We start from the raw sequence: 21,311 nt of genomic DNA, 5'->3' as shown, positions 1-21,311 counted from the left end.
GAGGTCGAGATGCTACAGTTGAATTGTGCTGTTCAGAGGATGGAACACAGCAGTTAGATTCTTCGGAAATTATTTTCGCTTGGGATGTGCAGGACATAGGTCAGTTAATGAGTCCAGTTTTCCATTTGTGCCACCCATCTTGGCGTTTAAACATCTGAAAAATCTTGTAAAGCTCTAAAATGTTTCCAGGCAGCGTTGTTGTACTCATAAACACACAGTAGAATTATCATGTTTTGTGAAACACCCGAGAATTTTCAACTTTCCTATTGATAATGGGGGCCTTTTTTTTCAGTCAGTATTTATGTGCAGTAACATCATATTTCTTTACATTTTTTAGTCTATGTGGCATATTTCTCCCTTACGATTAAATTGTAAAAGACACAAATTTCATCAGCGTCAAAAGTGTTTCTGGTCTCGTAGCCCTGTATTGGTGTGGCAGTGTAATGTTCTTTCAGTTGGTCACACATTTTCCACTTACACTTTGAAATCACAGATTGAGATATTCTTTTGAAACAATCCAAACAGCTGCTCAGTGCAACAAAATTTTCAACACCAATATTTATAGCAATATCACAAGTCTTTTCTTGTTGCATGAGCCCCTTATAGGAATGAGTGAGTTAGTTTCATGTTCCATGGATCATTTGCATGATAAATTGTGATTATGTGAAGTGAGTTATTTTACAGTCACATTGCAAATTAATTTGTGGTTACATCCTGATTATTTGTAAGCTTTTTGTTTTATTATTCATTTTAATTAAACTTTTTAGACTCGTAGAGGATCACACAAAGCAAACTATGATCTGTGGTTGCTATTTTTCTTGTCCTTCTGGAATTGTTTCATCCTCTGGCTATGTTTAGATCGACATTCCATTTTCTCGTAGATCTCTTGGGTTTTTCTTCTGGTGCAACTTCCCAGCAGTAGATCTTCTGTCTGAAGATTTTTCGATCTGCAATGTCTGCAGACGTGATGTTGGCATTTCTGAGGTCAGATTGAACTTGTTTGATCTATACTTTCATCGTCCTTAGTGTCCGTGAGTACATTAGAAGTTTCTTTGCTAACCTATTGTCATCCAGTCTCATTATGTGCTCATAGAACTTCAGTCGTCGTTCGCTGAAGTCTGTTTCAATGTTGGAGTATTTTTCTGTTGTTGTAATTGAATGTAGCTGATATCTTTCATCTGCGCCTTTTGGACCCAGAATTTTTCAAATGATTTTCCTTTCAACTTTTTTGATGTTGTCAAGATCCCCTTTGTAATTGAGGTTTAGGGTCTCGCTTGCATACAGTGTTTCAGGTTTGATGACAGTCAGTCACATAGTGTTGAATTTTTGTTTTGATATTCATGCACATTTTGTTGTAGATGTTTGCAATTTTCCCGTATGCTTTGCACACTTTGTGTTCGTGTGCTTTTTGGGCTAATCTTTCTGTTACTGTGTGTTCGACGACTTCACCCAAGTATTTAAAGTGATTGACTCTGTTTATTGTGCCATATTTTGTTGTTAAATTTTCAGTTTTTACATATTTTGTGGCCATAAATCCAGTTTTTGTGAAAAAGATTAGAAGGCCAACTTTTTCGGCACATTCTTTGAATACATTGATTTGACAAATTGCTCTTTGTTCATCCTCTGAGAAGATCAAGAGATTGTCAGCAAAGGCTAAACATGTGACATTGATGCCCCCCTTCCCCTCTATCATGATGGTCTCCGACTGTTTTGTTTTTCCAGTTCCTTTTTCCATTCTTTGATGACATTATCGAGAACGATGTTGAAGAGTAGTGGGGAAAGTCTGTCACCCTGTCAGGCGCCGGTTTTGATGAGGAAAGGTTGGTGGGTGATTTATCCACTGAACTTCATTTTGGAAGTGGTTTCGGTTAGGGTTTGTTGGATGAATCATCGTGTCTTTGGGTCAAGATTGCTTTCTTCGAGTTTATTAATGAGGGATTGTCGACCTATGGAGTCGTAGGCTTTTTTTGAAGTAGACGAATGTGCAGATGGTTGGGAGATTTTGTGTGGCTCGAAATTTTAATGTCGATTTCAGGTTGAAAATTTGTTTGGTGCATGATCTGTGTTGTCTAAACCCTGTCTGGTATTCGCCAATTAGAGGCTCGAGCTGATCTTGTGCGCATTGTAGGAGGCAGGCAGAGAGTATTTTGTAAGGGACGGGGAGGAGGGAGATACCTCTGTAGTTATTTATGTCGGATTTGTTCCCATTTTTGTGGAGTGGGTGGGTGAGTGCACAAGTCGATTGGGAGTTCTCCACTTTGCCAGATTTCTTGGGTGATATGTGTGATTTTCTCCGTTCTTGATTTTCTTGATGTGGTGATGGATTTCTTCTTGTGTTGGAGGTTCTGCATCGGGGTTTGTTTGCTCTGGGACCAGGTGTTGGAAACATTCTGGTGGATTGGGGCCATTGAGGGGGTCGGAAAAGTACCATGCCAGTTCTTCGCAGTTTTCTTGGTTGGTGAGTGCAAATTTTCATTCTCGTTTCCTGAAACTCAGATTTTGTAGTGAGTAACTTTTAATTTTGCTTGTGGAAGTCTTGTAGGAATTTCTGCTGTTGAAGTTCTTGAAGTTATCCTCTAGTGATTTGAGTTGTTCAGTGATGTAGTCGGTTTTGTTTTCGTGATGGTTCTCTTTGTCTGCTTGCGGATGTTGAGGTTTCTAGTGACTTGCGGCTGTCGTATTTTTGGAAGCCGAGTCAGCGGTTATTGATGGCTCGATCACAGTTAGAACTCCACCAGGGGTGTTTTACCTTCTTTTGCAGTGGAATCAGTTCTTTTGCTTTTCTGATTATTTTGTTGCAGAAGGCAGTCAAATTATTCACCGGTTCTTTCTTCCATTCTTTCGTGATTTTTATTTCCTGAATTTTTGGTACATAACACTTTTGGATGTGGACTTTTTTGTGCTGAACTACCTTTGTGAAATATTTTACTTTGATTTGTATAAGGTAGGGGTCTGAATTAATGTTTGCACCCCATCGGACTTGGATATCCTGGATGGTTCCGTAGTCCGCATGGGAGATGGCCATGTGATTGATCTAGTGTTCACCAAGTAGTTGGATTGGTGATAGCCATGTTTTTCTGTTTGTGTGCAGGTGGGTAGACATAATCTTGAGGTCAAATTATTGGCAGATATTTACGAGGTGCGTGCCGTTTGTGTTCATGTTTTGGAGTGCAGAATTCTTGCCAATGATTTTTTGATAGGTATTTTTCTTGTTAATATTGAGCAGTGAAGTCTCCCATTAGGATTTTCACTTCATTTTGATGAATTCTGCTCATGGTCTTTTCAAGTTGGTTCCAGAATTTTTTGACGGTTTCGAGGGGGGGGGGGGGGGGGGGGTTCTTGTTGTCGATGTTGGTGGGCCATGTGCATTGATGAGGGTGCACTTTTTGTTGTCACTCTGGATGTGCATTGTCATAAGTTGATTGTTGATGGATGAGATTTCCTTTACAAAGTTTATGATATATCTATGCACAAGAAAAGCCATGCCAAAGATTGGTGCACCTTTCGTAACTTTCTGTTTTGCTGTCGAAGATGCAGTAATTACCATAGTCCATGGTTTTGTCATCAGTCTATCGTGTTTTTCAAAGAGCAAGGATGAGGACTCATTGTTGGTCAATTTCTTGAGTGAGGTTGTGTAGTTTTTGTGGTTGGATGAGTGTGTAGCCGTTTAGTGTTCTGATGAATATTTTCTGTCTGTAGGGAAGTTTATCAGAGATCTCACACATCCTCTGCTGTGCTTGCCTGGACTTCCCAGAATCCAAAATTCCAGTTGCTGTCTCTTGATGGGTGGGTTGTATACCATCTGGGGTAAAGTTGTGATTGCGTGCACAGTTCAGTGGTTTGGCCTGTATCCTTCCAGGACCAGCTAAGACCAGAAGTTGTTGAGGCCTTTGTACTGGTTTCAGCCGAGCTCACTGAGCTAACAGACACTGACCAGAACACAGTTGATTTTCACACAGACTTTTGGAATTTCTTGGGTTCAAGTTAGTATTTGGTCTGCCTCGAGTATTTGATTTACTCAGTACCACCTGTATCTGGGAAGCTTTTCCCTATTCACTACCTGGGGAGGTGCCCGATGGAGAATCTAACAACCTCACACAGGTGTTTATTATTATTATTATTATTATTATTATTATTATTATTATTACTGTTATCATCATCATCATCATCACGACCATTATTATGAAATATGCAGCTGTGAGTTAATAATTCCTACCCACCACTCTTTGCACATTACAATAATAGAAATTCTTCTGGAGTAGACATAGTTGTCAAGGAGAAATCTTTTCAGTTTGTTTTCAAATTTTAATTTGCTGTTCTTTCAGCCATTTTATATTAGTGGGTAAAAGATCAAAAATTTGACATGCTTCGTTGTGTAATCCCTTCTGCACTAAAGACAATGTTAGTGTGGAGAGATAATGTCACTGTGGAGTAATAAACGTCATTTTTCATTCTGCGATTGTTCAAAGAGTTGGTTTACGCACAGGTCACGCTCTCCTTCAGCAGGACAGCGCCAGCGCCATCGGTCTGGTCCAGAGTTGGCCCCATCCGCCCGCCTTTTGGTATTTGCAAAAGATAAAGAGCATCTTCTAGGATTTTACTTTGATAGTGACAAAGCAGTGCTAACATTGGTGAGAATGTGGCATCGTCGACAGATTCAGATGATCTACATTGAAAGTATCGACAGGCTGTTCTCTCATCCGGAGAAATGAGTTCGTCATCAGGTTGACTGCGTTGAGAAACAAATATGTTGATGTGAAGAATAAAGATGTAGAATGTTAATGAAATTTGATTTATTTAAAAAGATTTAAGATTTTTCACATAAAAAATTTGGAGGCATTACTTGCACAACTTTGTACTTTGAAATGACCAAAGACTGTTAACTGCTTGCTGCTGTCTGACAGGTAGAACAGTAAGGAATCCAATTTCTCATAAACAGTTCAAAATTTTTGTTTACAATTAATAATTAATTTCATTCTTTCACAAGCCACATTTCTGTGTGCTGATCACTACAAAATCTACTTGTCTCAATGTTTTTGGACTTGTGTTCTGACTTAATATATGTGACAACTCCTCCTTTTCCCATATTACTTCTACATGAGTAAGATACTAGACTGTAATCTTCTCAACCCTGTGTTTATGTCGTGCTCAGATGTCTATCTTTTTAGGGCTCTGTAAATTTTCTAAACAGAAAGATATTCTTCTATCTGATTACTAAGTCATCTAATATCCTTCACTTTCTACATTTACTACAGGAAATAATAAGAATAAAAATCAAAAATCGATTCTTTCAGAAACCAGTTTTTTGAGCGGTTTTAGAAGTCAGGTTAAACTGGTGTTTAAAAAAAAAAAATCAATATATCTGCTATCCGTATGGATGGCACAATACATTGCAGCCATCTTGCATCCATATGTGTTTGATGTGACAATATTGTTGTGCAGCTTTTCAACAACATATTGCTTGTCCACACATACCATGTGCGTCAGTGGGGTACTTCTCATTTTTTTGGAACTGTGAGATTTATTTGTCCAGTCATGAAATGAAGCCACTGGGTGTTAGGCTTGTTTATGATTAGAGTCTGTGGGGTAGTTGTGGAAAGGACTGGGAGAGGTCATCAGTGCAGATATTGAGGGATTCAGTGATGGGGCAGATAACTTTTCTGCAGGGGAGAGGGCTTCTGATGTGCCATGTACTTTTAAATGCGTCTGTTGGCCCCACTCTGACAGCCGTGACCCTTTCCACAGCAAATGCCCTTCTTACCTAAAGCTTAGGTATTAATGGCAAAGATATTTGCTCCACCACCAAATTGCTCGCTGACTTCACTACCTATATATTTTTATTCTGGTTTTATTATTATTATTGTCACATGTAATTAGTTCTTCATTGCTTTTGTTCTCTCTCTCTCTTCCCCCCATACCCCACCCCCTCCCCCTCCCACCTCCTTTTCCCTATATTCCCTTCTTCCTACTTCATAATTACACTATTCATTTCTCTTCCTCATAACTTATGTTTACTCTGTTGTAATTATCATCCTTGGACTCTCTCTCTCTCTCTCTCTCTCTCTCTCTCTCTCTCTCTCTCTCTCACACACACACACACACACACACACACACACACACACACACACACACACACCTCACTGCATGTGGGTTCCTTCATCATGGGGTGTGAGTGACTTGCCCTTCCTTTCTAACCTATCACTCCCCTCCAATTCTGAAAGCAAGAATAATGTCATGTACTTTTACTTTTATGTTTATCTATTGGCAGTGTTAGATATTTTGCCTCATGAGGCAAGTGATGTCTATGAATTCTGTTTCATAAATTAATAATTTATTTTGTCGAATATTGATTTTGACACAGTTATTTTTACATCTGTCATTTTTTGCATCCATGCCATTACTAGAATGAGGGAGTAAGAGAATTTGATTGGTGATCAAAGCACTATATACGAATTTGTTATCAGTAGGATTGAGGCCACCATCCAATCGTGCAGATTACTAGTTAAACGGGCCACTATTCAATTTCACACGGCTTTAAAGTTAATTAGATGTTAAACTTTAACTTTCCTTCCTTTAAGGTGGTTGGGTTTCAGGTTCCGCTGAATAGCTCAGGTGTCCACTATATGCAGGAGGGGCGGGTACACGGGTAGCAGGGGCTGTGTGGTGTGGATCGAATTTTGTTTAGGTTAGAGCGTCTCAGGGAAACACAAACTGGGCCTCAGCCACAAAGGGTGCAAGCCGAACACAGGAATAATTTAGATACAGGAACCATCACTATAACAGTTACAAATTGTCATAGCTGTGTTGGGAAAGTACCAGAGCTCCAAGTGCTAATAGAAAGCACGGAAGTTCAAATCATAATAGGCACTGAAAGCTGGCTAAAGCTGGATATAAGCTCAGCAGAAATTTTTGCGAAGAACCTAGCGGTGTTCCAAAAGGGTAGGCTAAACACAGTTGGCGGAGGCGTGTTTGATGCTGTTAGAAGTAATTTATCTAGTCGCAAAATTGAAGTAGATGTTTCCTGTGACTTAGTACGGGCAGAGGTCATTGTTGGCAACCAGAATAAAATAATAATTGAATCCTTTTACCGACCTCCCAGTTCCATACAGTTGCTGAAAGATTCAAAGAAATCTGGAATTTGATTACAAAGACGTAACCGACTCATACGATAATAGGTGATGGTGAGTTTAATTTACCCTCGGTGTTGTTGTTATTGTTATTGTTGTGGTCTTCAGTCCAGAGACTGGTTTGATGCAACTCTCCATGCTACTCTATCCTGTGCAAGCCTCGTCACCTCCAATTGCCTACTGCAACCTACATCCTTCTGAATCTGCTTAGTGTATTCATCTCTTGGTCTCCCTCTACGATTTTTACCCTCACACTGCCCTCCAATACTAAATTGGTGATCCCTTGATGCCTCAGAATATGTCCTACCAACCGATCCCTTCTTCTAGTCAAGTTGTGCCTCAAATTTATGTGCTCCCCAGTTCTATTCAATACCTACTCATTAGTTATGTGATCTACCCACCTAATCTTCAGCATTCTTCTGTAGCACCACATTTCAAAAGCTTGTATTCTCTTTTTTTCTAAACTATTTATTGTCCACATTTCACTTCCATACATGGCTACACTCCATACAAATACTTTCAGAAACTACTTCCTGATACTTAAATCAATAGTCGATGTTAACAAATTTCTCTTCTTCAGAAACACTTTCCTTGCCATTGCCATTCTACCTTTTATATCCTCTCTACTTCGACCATCCTAAGTTATTGTGCCCCCAAACAGCAAAACTCATTTACTACTTTAAGTGTCTCATTTCCTAATCTAATACCCTCAGCATCACCCGATTTAATTCGACTACATTCAATTATCCTCGTTTTGCATTTGATGATGTTCATCTTATATCCTCTTTTCAAGACACTGTCCATTCCATTCAACTGCTCTTCCAGGTCCTTCGCTGTCTCTGACAGAGTTACAGTGTCATTGGCAAACCTCAAAGTTTTTATTTCTTTTTCATGGATTTTAATTCCTACTCCGAATTTTTCTTTTGTTTCCTTTACTGCTTGCTCAATATACAGATTGAATAACATTGGGGAGGGGCTACAACCCTGTCTCACTCCCTTCCCAACCACTGCTTCCCTTTCATGCCCCTCCACTCTTATAACTGCCATCTGGTTTCTGCACAAATTGTAAATAGCCTTTTGCCCCTTATTTTACCCCTGACACCTTCAGAATTTGAAAGAGAGTATTCCAGACAACATTGTCAAAAGCTTTCTCTAAGTCTACAAATACTAGAAACGTAGGTTTGCCTTTTCTTAATCCATTTTCTAAAATAAGTCGTAGGGTCAGTATTGCCTCACGTGTTCCAATATTTGTATGGAATCCAAACTGATTTTACCCTAGGTCGGCTTCTACCAGTTTTTCCATTTGTCTGCAAAGAATTTGTGTTAGTATTTTGCAGCTGTGGCTTATTAAACTGATAGTTCAGTAATTTTCTCATCTGTCAACAACTGCTTTCTTTGGGATTGGAATTATTATATTCTTCTTGAAGTCTCGTTATGTTGGTGAAAATACATGTTTAATTCCGGAGTTATGCATAAAACATCATCCGAAATTGTGCTGAACACATTCTCTGAAAATTATTTCAAGCAGTTAGTTCATGAGCCTACGCGAATACTAAACAGTTGTGAACACACACTTGACCACTTAGCAACAAATAATCCTGAGTTAATAACAAGCATCAAAACCGATACAGGGTTTAGTGAACACAGGATTGTCGTAACGAGATTGAATATTGTAACCTCCAAATCCAAAAATAAACGAAAAATATACCTATTCAAAAAAGCAGATAAAAATTCATTTAACGCCTTCTTGAGAGACAATCTCCACTCCTTCCAAATTAATAATATAAGTGTATACCAGATGTGACTTGAATTCAATGAAATAGTATCAGCAGCAATTGAGAGATTTATACCAAATGCATTAACAAACGGCAGAGCTGATCCTTCTTGCTGCACAAAATGGGTCAGAACACTGTTGCAGAAACAACGAAACAAACATACCAAATTTAAACAGACGCAAAATTCCCAAGATTGGTGGTCTTTCACAGAAGCTTGAAAATTAGTGCAGACTTCAATGCAAAATGCTTGTAACAGTTTCCGCACCGAAACTTTGTGTCGAAACCTGGCAGAAAATCCAGAGAGATTCTGGTCATATGTGAAGTATGTTAGTGGCAAGGAACACTCAATGCTTTCTCTGCGCGATAGCAATGGAGATACTATTGAAGAGCCAAAGCAGAGTTACTAAACACAGCCATCTGAAATGCTTTCACAGAAGAAGAGGAAGTAAATATTCCAGAATTTGAATCAAGAACAGCTTCCAATATGAGTAATGAAGAAGTAAATATCCTCAGAGTTGTGAAGCAACTTAATTAAAGCAAGTCTGCTGGTCCAGGCTGTATACCAGTTAGGTTCCTTTCAAAGTATGCCGAAGCATTATCTCCATAGCTGACAGTTATATACAACCATTTGCTTGACAAAAGACTAGAAAGTTGCACAGGTCACACCTGGTGCATATCATTAATGTTGATTTGCAGCAGGATTTTGGAACATATATTGTATTTGAACATTATGAATTACCTTGAAGAAAACAGTTTATTGACATGCAGTCAACATGGGTTTAGAAAACACCGCTCTTGTGAAACACAACTAGCTCTTTATTCGCATGAAGTGTTGAGTGCTATTGACAAGAGATCTCAGATTGATTCAACATTTCTGGATTTCCATAAGGCTTTCGACACTATACCACACAAGCAGCTTCTAGTGAAATTGCGTTCTTATGGAATATCGTCTCAGTTATGTGACTGGATTTGTGACTTCCTGTCAGAGAAGTCACAGTTCATAGTAATTGACGAAAAGTCATTGAGTAAAACAAAAGTGATTTCTGGTGTTCCCCAAGGTAGTGTTATAGACGCTTTGTTGTTCCTTATCTATATAAATGATTAGGGAGACAATATAAGCAGCCATCTTGAGTTGTTTGTAGAGGTTGCTGCCGTTTATCGACTAATAAGTTCATCAGAAGATCAAAACAGATTGCAAAACTATTTAGAAAAAATATCTGATTGGTGCGAAAATTGGCAGTCGACCCTAAGTAACAAACAGTGTGAGGTCATCCACATGAGTGCTAAAAGGAATTCGTTAAACTTCGGTTACACGATAGATCAGTCAAATCTAAAGGCTGTAAATTCAACTAATACATAGGAATTACAGTTTCGAACTACTTAGATTGGAAGGAACACACAGAAAATGTTGTGTGGAAGGCTAACCAGACTGTGTTTTAGTGGCAGGACATTTAGAAAATGTAACAGATCTACTAAGGAGACTGCCTACGCTATGCTTGTGTGTCCTCTTTTATAATACTGCTGTGCGGTGTAGGATCCTTAGCAGATAGGACTGTCAGAGTACATCAAAGAAGGGCAGCATGTTTTGTATTATCGTGAAATACGGGAGAGTGTGTCACTGAAATGATACAGGTTTTTGAATGGCCATCATTAAAAGAAAGGCATTTTTTTATTGTGAAGCTATCTTCTCACAAAATTCCAATCACCAACTTTCTCCTCCGAATGCAAATGATAAAATAGGAAAAATCAGAGCTCATACGGAAAGATATAGGTGTTTGTGCTTTACGCGCGCTATATGAGATTGGAATAATAGAGAATTGTGAAGGTGGTTTGATGGACACACTGCCAGGCTAAGTGCAGAGTATCCATGTAGATGTACCAGACACCATTCCCCTCCGGGTCTCTAGAGCCTATACTAAATTGTTTATTATTTGCATTTGGAAATTTCATTATTGTACGTAAAGTTCCGTTTAACTTTTGTTTGTGGGAAAAGCTATCTGTGATGCTCTGTTTCTGTTGTTATTAGAAGCTATGGATTGTATTCATAATGCCCTGCATTTACAAGTTGGTTGGTTGGTTTCGGGGAAGGAGATCAGACAGCGAGGTTATTGGTCTCATCGGATTAGGGAAGGATGGGGAAGGAAGTCGACCGTGCCCTTTCTGAGGAACCATCTCGGCATTTGCCTGCATTTACAAGTACATAAACGTGGTATATTTGTCATTGTATGTCGGGACATCCTGTAATTAGCTGAGGACTAAAACAAGTTGTTTACAGAGTGAAGAAAATGAGGTAATATTCACAATCTAAGCTAAACATTGTAATAAAAATTTAAATGTGGGTTTGTCAAACCGAAAAACCCACATTCACAAGCCTTAAACATTCTCTCTGTTCATAATGTGCACTCTGCATGCCAGATTATCGTATGGTCAACTGGGTTCTTTAAGAAATTTGATTGGCGGGAAATGACACGCTCTTCGAGACCAGCCGACAATCGGATATTTGCAGTTTTTCATATTTATTGCATCTGAAGTTCAGAACTCAAATATCAAAGGCCCAAAGCATTAATTGCAACTTTCAAAAATTCTGGAGAATATCAACTTTGAATTTTTCCAACTAAAAATTAATTATATTTTTCACGACGATCAGCATGGCTCACTCAGAGAATGGCTCGCTGATTTGAATCTCGCTATGGCATATTTTTTTCATTTGCATCTAGTTCTTACTTCATTTAAATGTAGAATTCATCACATATATAGTAATTATCACATCTAATCATCATTTTTGTATGATAAATGCACATCATTTTGTTCTAATTATGAGGGTGAATCAAATGAAAACCTTAAATATTGTTTTAAATATTATTTATTGTGCAGAAGTAGAACAAAGCTGTATAACCTTTCAATATAATCTCCCACACGCTCAGTGCAAGTCCTCCCGTGCTTACAAAGTGCATAAATTTCTTTAGAAAAAAATTCTTTTGGTAGTCCGTGCAACCACTTGTGCACCGCATGGTGTACCTCTTCATCAGAACGGAACTTCTTTCCTCCCATTGCGTCTTTGAGTGGTCCAACCATATGGAAAACACTTTGGTGATGAGGAATGGCGCCATTCCTTGCTCGCTCTCTTCGTTTCCGGTTGGTGGAAGTGAGCCCAGGTTTTCGTCTCCAGTAATGATTCTTGTAAGGAAGCCATCAGCTTCTGTTCAAAGCGGCAAAGAAGTTCTTCACAAGCATCGACACGTCATTATCACATTTCAGGAGTCAGCTGCCATTACATCCATCTCGCAGACACTTTATGAAACTGGAGCACATTATGCACAATGTGGTGTGCTGACCCACGACTAATCTGTAAACATGCTGCAATGTCATTCAGTGTCACTTGGCGGTTTTTCTTCACTATGGCTTCAAATACTGCAACGTTCTGTGGAGTCACAACTCGTTGTGCCTGACCTGAACGAGGAGCATCTACCACTGAAGTCACACCATTTGCAAACTTCCTACTCCATTCATAGACTTGCTGTTGTGGCAAACGTGCAACACCATACTGAACCTTCATTCGTCGATGAATTTCAATAGGTTTCACACCTTCACTATGCAAAAACTGAATAACAGAATGCTGTTCTTCCCTGGTGCAAGTCGCAAGTAGGGCGGCCATCTTTATACTGATACTGCGACGGTATGTGTGCATCTCCACTATGCTGCCACCTACAGGCCATTCTGCATGCTGTTTGTAGCACGCTTACCAACTTTCGATTTGTTATTACAAATTTAAGGTTTTCATTTGACTCACCCTCGTACATATCAAGCATACAATTCCAGTTTTTGTCGCAAATATAAATTCTTAATTATCAGTGTTTTATAAAAGATTGTTAATAAATTTATAATGCTTTTTGAAATTTAACCATTCTTTGTAAGCAATATTTTATAAAACATTGATGATTAAAATATATATTTGTGGTATGTGTGATATGTAATTAGAAGTATGAAGATGTGAATTTTTCTTGAAAATGACAGTTATAAATGTCAGTTAGTAAACACTTGAATTTTAAATCTAAATTATGTGGGTATTTGTATTTAAAAAAAAATAAAACCATAAAAGCACCACAGCAGGACTGAATCTGTGATCCATTATTACCCAATTACCATTCTCCGATAGTACTGAGCAAACTGTGCGGCGCAGCTTGAAAATTGTTTTAACGTCAGTGAATTAATGTTCCTAGGAAATCTTTGCAGTAGGTTTTCTCAAAAACTTTTGAGTGTTTCATTGAGATGTTTGTTTATAAATTTTAAGTTGTGTACGTCACACACCATAAATATAAAAGGATCACAGAAAGTCGATTAGGTAGTCTCCTTGTTAGGACTTGTTACGGACTTGTTGTTGAGAGACATAATAATTTCAGTCAGAAAATCTGCAATATCAATGGCAAATCATGTGCCCCTTCATGCTGATATTTACTGACACAATTTGTACCAGATGACATAACAGGTGGTTGGTGTTGTATGGTTTTCTGGGACTAATTGCAGAGTTTAGTTTCCTTTCTAATGTCTTAAGAGTCCCTGAAAATTTTGGAACGATGTTGTAGTTATTTACATTTGTAACTTTCAACAATGTGCTACTGTAAATAACTGCAATGAATCCTGCCTCTTATTCCTTGTGTTCTTCAGTTGCTTTCAAGTTTGAAAGTGAAATGAGAACAGCTCTACGATACAGTTTTCACCGACCAAAACAGATTTCGACTTCGATCAGTCATATAGGAGCTGTGTTTATCTTGCGATATCCTTCTTACGTGACCAGGATATTACATTAGTTCTTGATTCAGGAAGTCACTCTAATATTAAAGTCAGTCCAGACATAGAAGAAGGTGAAACTTCCTGGCAGATTAAAACTGTGTGCCCGACCGAGACTCGAACTCGGGACCTCTGCCTTTCGCGGGCAAGTGCTCTACCATCTGAGCTACCGAAGCACGACTCACGCCCGGTACTCACAGCTTTACTTCTGCCAGTATCCATCTCCTACCTTCCAATACTGGCAATTCTGCCAGTATCCATCTCCTACCTTCCAATACTGGCAGAAGTAAAGCTGTGAGTACCGGGCGTGAGTCGTGCTTCGGTAGCTCAGATGGTAGAGCACTTGCTCGCGAAAGGCAAAGATCCTGAGTTCGAGTCTCGGTCGGGCACACAGTTTTAATCTGCCAGGAAGTTTCATATCAGCGCACACTCCGCTGCAGAGTGAAAATCTCATTATAGAAGAAGGTATCACCAAGAAAACATAATTCATGTTTCAAAAATGATTGCAGTGGATGTCGGCCATACTTACCAGGAGATCTCGTGTCATGTCATATTTTTGTTGGCTGCAATGTCTTAATACTTTATTCTTAATGTCAGGAAAGCTATTATCATACTGTCTGACCTGATAACAGAAAGCTTACCATTTCATTTGGAGTTCTATCAGTGGATATCTGGACTTAATCGTGGTAGGCCGGAATTGACATTTGACATCTTGACTTATGAGCTACATGTATATCTACATCTACACTCTGCAAACCACAGTGAATTGCACGGTAGAGGCTGCATCCTGTTGTACCAATTTCTAGGGTTTCTTCCATTCGTGTATGGAGTGTGGGGATAATGATTTTTTTTGAATGCCTCTGTGTGTGCTGTAATTACTCTAATCTTATCCTCCTGACCGACGTGTGAGCAATATGTAAGGGGCTGTAGTATATTGCTAGATTCATCATTTGAAGCCAGTTCTTGAAACTTTGTTAGTAGACTTTCTTGGGTTGGTTTACTTATACCTTCAAGAGTCTCAACACATGCTGTACCCACAGTTGAGCCTATGTGATCATTCTGTTTGATATCCCTACAATGTGTTATGCCCTTGTATTTGTATGTGTTGGTTGATTCCAACTGTGACTCATTGATATTATAGTCATAGGATACTACATTTGTTTGTTTCTGAACATTTAATGCAAGTTGCCAGTCTTTGCGCCGTTTTGAAATCTTAGCAAGATCTGACTGAATATTTATGCAGCTTCCTCCAGATAGTACTTCATTATAGATAAGTGCATCATCTGCAAAAAGTTTGAGGTTACTATTGATGTTGTGTCAAAGGTCATTAATATACAACATGAACAGCAAGGGTGCCAACACACTTCCCTGGGGGGCACACCCGAAATTGCTTCTACATCTAACAATGACTCTCCGTGCAAGATAACATGCTGCATCCTCTCTACCAAAAAGTCCTCAATGCGGTCAAAAATTTCACTTGATCCCCCATATGATTGAACTGTTTACAATAAGCATAGGTGTGGCATTGAGTCAAGTGCTTTTCAGAAATCAAAAATACTGTATCTACCTGACTGCCTTGACGCAAAACCTTCAGTTTGCCGTGTGAGAAAAATGTGAGTTGGGTTTCATATGATCAGTGTTTCTGTAATCCGTGCTGGTTGGCATGGAGGAGGTCATTCTGTTCAAGATACTTCATTATGTTTGAGTTCAGAATATGTTCTAAGTTTCTACAACAAATCGATGTCAAGGGTATTGATGGTAATTTTATGGATCACTTCTTCTTACTTGTCCCATAGATGGGTCTGACGTGTGCTTTTTCCCAACTACTGGGCATGATAGTTTTTTAATTATTATTTTTTATTTATGATGGATTAAAGTTAGAAGAGGGGCTAATTCAGCAGCAAATTCAGTATAGAATCTGACTGGAATTCCATTGGGCCCAGTAACTTTGTTCAATGTTAATGATTTCAGCTGTTTCTCAACACCACTGACACTAACACTTTTTTTTTTTTTTTTTTTTTTTTTTTTTTTTTTTCCTCATCTTTCCCGTGGTACGAGAAGTCAGTCAGGGAAATCTTCCTGGGTTTTCATTTGTAAAGGAACATTTGAAAACATAGTTAAACGTTTCAGCTTTTGCGTGTGCTACCCGTAGTTTCAGTTCCTCTCCCATTCGATAGGGACTGGACACTAACTTTGGTGCCACTAACAGCCTTTACGTATGACAAAAATTTCTTTGGGTTTTGTGAAAAATCATTTGACAGTATTCTGCTACGGTGGTCATTGAAGGCTCAGACGTTGCTCTCCTGATAGCCAAATGCATTTCATTCAGCATCTCTCTATCTATAGCTGTATGCTTTGTTTTACACATATAATGCAGTATTCTGTTTCTTTAAAAGTTTATTTACAGTGGCTGTATGCCACAGAGCATCCCTCCTGTTATTATGATTAGATATTTTTTAAAACAGGCCCATAGTTCCTCTACATGTCTCTCTACATTTGAAAACAGAGTCAAGTTTCTAGTTCCTCATTGAGATACGACTGGACAGTCGATAGCCTCCGTAGGCCACGGTCGCGACATCTGCGGTGCACTTCTGCTCTCTCGGGGCCCGCTCTCGAATGGCTCCTCGGCTCTGCTCGTGACCAGAGTGTACCCGGGAGTAAAATGGCACTGATTCCCTGGGAGGGAACACGGTGGGAGTGGTAGCAGGTGTGGGTGGCAGGTGGGTGGTGCCGTGGTGCCGAGTCCCGTGAGAAACTCGGGTGGAAGGCACAGCCCAGTTCCGAACCCACAGCTACTGCTGGCGAGCCCAGTTTTCTCACCATCCGGCACGCCCCTGGTGGGTGGTGGTGGTGCCAGACTCCGCCAACGAGAAGTGCTCCTGCCTGAAAATTCAGCCTTACTCGTGCCGCTCTGAGGCGCAGTTGTTGCACTAGAACCTGGCATCTAGTTAAATCATCTGTTACCAGAGACTTCCCTCAGTGCAGTGACCTCAACGCTCCTGCTACGGTCGTTACTACTGTGCTGTGCAGTTTTCTGCCGAGTTCTGCTAGCCGTGTCTTGCAGTCCCCTCAAGTATGTGTTACTCTGACCCACGTGTCACCACACTGCAGCTATCAGCCTTCAGCTGTTAATGCAATACTTTATGGTGGCTTTCTCACGGCTTCTCATTACTTTTGCTCAAAGACTGGTTAGTGACACTACACTACCCTCTCCCCCCATGGAGAAACCTGACCCCTGGAGTCTTGCTTCAACCTGCTTCTCTACTGAAATTACTGTCACCCTTAATCTGTAAAACAAGTACGTACGACTAAATAGGCTATCCTTAACTACTGTGCAATTACTATATTAATCTTTAAACATTCCATAAACTATTTCTCATCTCTTGCTCGTATTGCTTAATCTCACACGACCTCTCGAGGGTCTCTTGTCGTGCTCATTAGCACAAATGCTACGAAACATATTTCATTGTTAAGGCCCCTTGCCTAGCACGTCCACAAAAAAAATTTTAGCTCTCCATCCCGGACTTACAAACTGACACTCTTCTTGTCTCAATAAACTATCCTTATCAAACAATGGAAAATCCACGATGAAATGTAACAACAATATTATGAGAAGGAAAGTTGCCACTCACCATATAGCAGAGATGCTGAGTAGCAGATAGGCACAATGAAAAGGTTTTCGAACTTTAAGCTTTCGGCCAATGGCCTTTGTCAACAATACACACACATACGTGCGAGAAAGTGCACAGACACACACACACACACACACACACACACACACACACACAATGCAAACGCAACTCACAGACACGACTGCAGTTTCAGGCAACTGAGACCACACTCTTTCGTTCTCTTCACTGGACTGACATGTTCAATTAGATTAACGGTAGTCGGCTGTCCCACAGGAACAAGTAAACTATCCACAAGCCTGCTCCTCTTTCTTTCATTTTCTTCCTTCTCCCTCCTCTCTGCTTTTTTTCTTTTCCTTTCATTCTTTGAATAATCAATGTATTTATCGCATCCCGAGGCCAGTTTTCCATTACCAAGCGCTCGGGCTCTCTCTGCAATTACTCCCTTTACTGTGGAGTTTTGTTATTAGTAATTTTCTTCATATCAGTGTCTGATGCATCTAACCTCTTATCCTGCTCAACCTTTTCTGCTTACAGCTTTTCTGCTTTACCTCTTAAAATTTAAACACCGCAGAGCTCCTTGTGGTATCGACTCAGACACGGTTACCTCCCGTCAACCCCAAAACAGTTGCCTCCTGTCAATCACACAGTCGTAAAAGGGAGAGAGAGAGAAAAAAAAAAAAAAAAAAAAAACTACAACTCTTAAGCATACCACGCTACTAAGACTTCTCACTATCTTACGTGCTTAAATGTTGAGCTGTATTCCTTTCTCTGCAAGGAGTAAAATCAAATTATGAGCACGCTTAACTGGAACGGTATTGTATTACTTCGTGCTGTCACTTAACTACTTTCGCATGAGTGGTTGCTCGTAATCACTGCTATTCTTCAAAACGACAACCATGCTTAGCTTCACTTCCTGAACTACTAGTAATGGTTAACAGCTTATACTACTAGACAGTGAGGCACACTTCTCTGTAGTGACATCTGTATTGCTCATATTGATCAGGTGAAAACTGAGTTACATTTACACCTCCAAATATCGTCTGCGTTCACCTGTCACACAGTGAACTTATAAGTACAACTTGACCCCTAAAAAACTCACTGACTTGTTTTGACCTCACAGTTGAACAAAACCTGAACAAAAAGACTGCACTCACCCCACTATGTATCAACAGAACTGCACTGCTGCAGTAGTCGTGTCACCTTCCTCATCCACAGATGGACATAGCTGTTGTTGCTGCCTGTCTTGTCACTGAACAAAATGTGACGGACTAGGAGAGCCCCTGCCAGTACCGTTCTGATGAGTGGTGTCTTCTGCAGTAGTGAGGGAAGGCTGCCTACACTGGAATTCGGCCCAGGAGACAGACGGCAGCTGGTGTTGTGGTACTAAGTTCCAGGGGGAAACTCATTGTAGGCAGAAGTAGGTATGAATGGCAGGCCGGTGGTGCCACGGCACTGAGCCCTGTGAGGAACTTAGTGCAAACGGTGGCAGGTGCAGCTCAGTCTCGAACCCGAGGGGCCCGATGATGGTGCCCAGTCCTTACTCTATTCAGCACACTTCTTCGTCCGTGGTGGTGCTGTCGGACTCCGGCGACGAGAATTGCTTCTGCCTCAAAACTTGGCCGTATTTATATTGCTCGGAGAGACAGTTGTTTCACTGAAACCTGGCATCCAATTGTGTCACCCGTAAAGGTGGACTTGCCCCGGTTTAGATACATCGATCCGCCTGCTACGGTCATTACCGTCACGCAGTGCAGTTTTTCGCTGAGTGCGGTTAGCCTCAAATCGCAATCGTCTTATGTGTATATTATTCTGATCCACTTATTGCCGCACCGTGGCCTTCGGCCCAGGGCTGCTAATGCGATACTTTGAGGCAGCTTCTTCACTACTACTTGTTACTTTTTCTGAAAGACTGGATAGCGATGCAACACTTACGAGGAAACTGTGCCCGGACAAACTTCTGACGAATTTACTTAGAAACTTCACGTTTGTACTTTCTCGATTGTGTCAATCCGGTACGTATAAATAGAGCGAGGTGTGCCAATGGAAGAGGATTGCATCTAGTTGCAAACGTGTGTATCGCCAATCAAACGTGAATGAGGTAGGATATTGACAGCAGATTGGTATGACGGTGTAACAATTTTGAAATAACTAAGTTGCTAAAGCAAAACCTGCAAAGGATTGTCACACTCAGAATGCCTTCACAGAGGATTTAAAGAAAATGAATACTTTAGGATTCGTAATTCTCGATATTACCATATCCCTCTTTTAAATTCAAATTTGGCTCCATCTGATTTGATTTGTCTCCCAATAAGTGAATGATAATGCCCATGGGCATCATTTCGAGACCTTGTGAAGTGGCTGTCTTCCTAGGTAGTTTTCTTAATGAAACTACTGAAGGCAGCATGTACCACAGAATTTTCACTAAGCAGTCTATGGGAGTTCTGCATTGTGTTCATTTCAAAGAAAAAAGCAATGAGATAATGTGTTGGTAACTTTACAAAATTGAGGAGGGGGAACTCAAGGATTAGCACTGCTTTTCAAAATTTTCTTAGGTGCTTTTCTCACAAACAGTTTAAAAATATTTAACGCGCTGAGCTACAGACTCATGAGTAAATGAATAGAGATATTGTTGTTTATATCATCAAAATATTGTCTAATAATTTTCCTTAAAGTGATTGTAAATAGATTGTTATTTTCTTCATAAATATTATCTGAGGAGGTGGGAGAGGAATCTGCAATTTTCATTTAGTACCTTATAATTTTCTAAAGCACTAAACGTACCTATCATCAGAAGCCAGAATTTATTTTCATATATTCTGAAACATTTCTGTTCAGATGTTTAACCTGTGATGTCACATCATATGAACTCTTTCATTTGTGAAGTTTCCTTCCGAGGCAGTATGTATTATTCCTGTCCTGGCTGAAAAGTCCACTATATCACACCCTTAATGAATTATTGAAACACTAATTTTTTCTCTCTTTCTTACAGAGTGCAATGCAAAGCAAACTAATAGCAATAGAGCGGGATCCACTCCTTACACCAATGGAAAAGGCAAATAGGAAACAAAATATTTATTTGAATTATAGCATTAGCAATTCTATACCACTGCCATCAGTGTCCCCACTGGCTACTCCATTTTATCCAGCAGCTGATACTGTTGAATCTGTTGTAGGTAAGTGTATATTTTTCTGTATTGTTTTAATTGCTCTAAATTTTGTGGTATTGTGTGAAGTAATTGGATGAAAATGAAAAATTATTTATATCGTCTGGGAATTAAAATCTTTAATTAAAATGCCATGAGTTGCAATGACATGCTTTGTTGGTACTCTACAATTTTTGTGATTTTGATTGTGATAAACACTATGTTGTTCATCATTGGCATGTTAGAGTTAAAGGTATCACAAATTCTACTAAGTAACAAAATTTGTTCATTTCACACATTTATTTACGTATATAGGTTACTTCTGAATTTTCCTTTGTGTGAGATTGCTTATGCCAAATAAGCCTGACCTACTGTTTGTGTCATTTTCACATGGTCTCTCATATTGTGTATTTTCAAAAATTTGTGAGTGCTTCATATTTATACCGTACTGCCAAGTGTTAACTTACTTTGTTCTTTCCAAAAACTTTCAGTGATAGTATTTTTGAGAGTTTTTGAACACTTGTGAGGGAATGTGTATGTTCAGTATATGAAATAAAATTGTCTTAACTTCGGAACGGTTTGCCTTAGGATGCTCGAACTGCACGGTTGGCCACCGGGCACGATGGGAATTAGTATGTGCAGTATGGTTCAGTTTAGCGACAAAGCTCACTTTCATTTGGATGGGTTCATCAATAAGCAAAATTGTCGCGTTGGGGGGACATAGAATCCGTATTTTGCTATCGAGAAGTCTCTTCACCCTCAGTGGGTGACTGTGTGGTGTCCAGTGTCCTGTCATGGAATAAACTGTGTGATATTCCGCCATGAGACAGTGACTCCGAATGGTAC

At 39.7% G+C, this 21,311-nt stretch overlaps 1 protein-coding gene across 1 annotated transcript in view; it reads left to right on the top strand.

The window, feature by feature from the left end:
• LOC126336269 (putative E3 ubiquitin-protein ligase UNKL) overlaps positions 1-21,311 on the top strand; it is a 253,332-nt gene that overhangs the window by 157,613 nt on the left and 74,408 nt on the right. Inside the window, exon 9 of the mRNA XM_049999767.1 lies at positions 20,312-20,495. Coding sequence (XP_049855724.1) covers positions 20,312-20,495 — 184 coding nt within the window. The remainder of the gene's footprint in view (positions 1-20,311; positions 20,496-21,311) is intronic.

This window comes from Schistocerca gregaria, chromosome 2, assembly GCF_023897955.1.
Source record: "Schistocerca gregaria isolate iqSchGreg1 chromosome 2, iqSchGreg1.2, whole genome shotgun sequence".
Lineage (NCBI taxonomy): Eukaryota > Metazoa > Arthropoda > Insecta > Orthoptera > Acrididae > Schistocerca > Schistocerca gregaria.
Note: the sequence above shows the minus strand (reverse complement) of the source record. Positions and strands in the feature narration are given on the sequence as shown.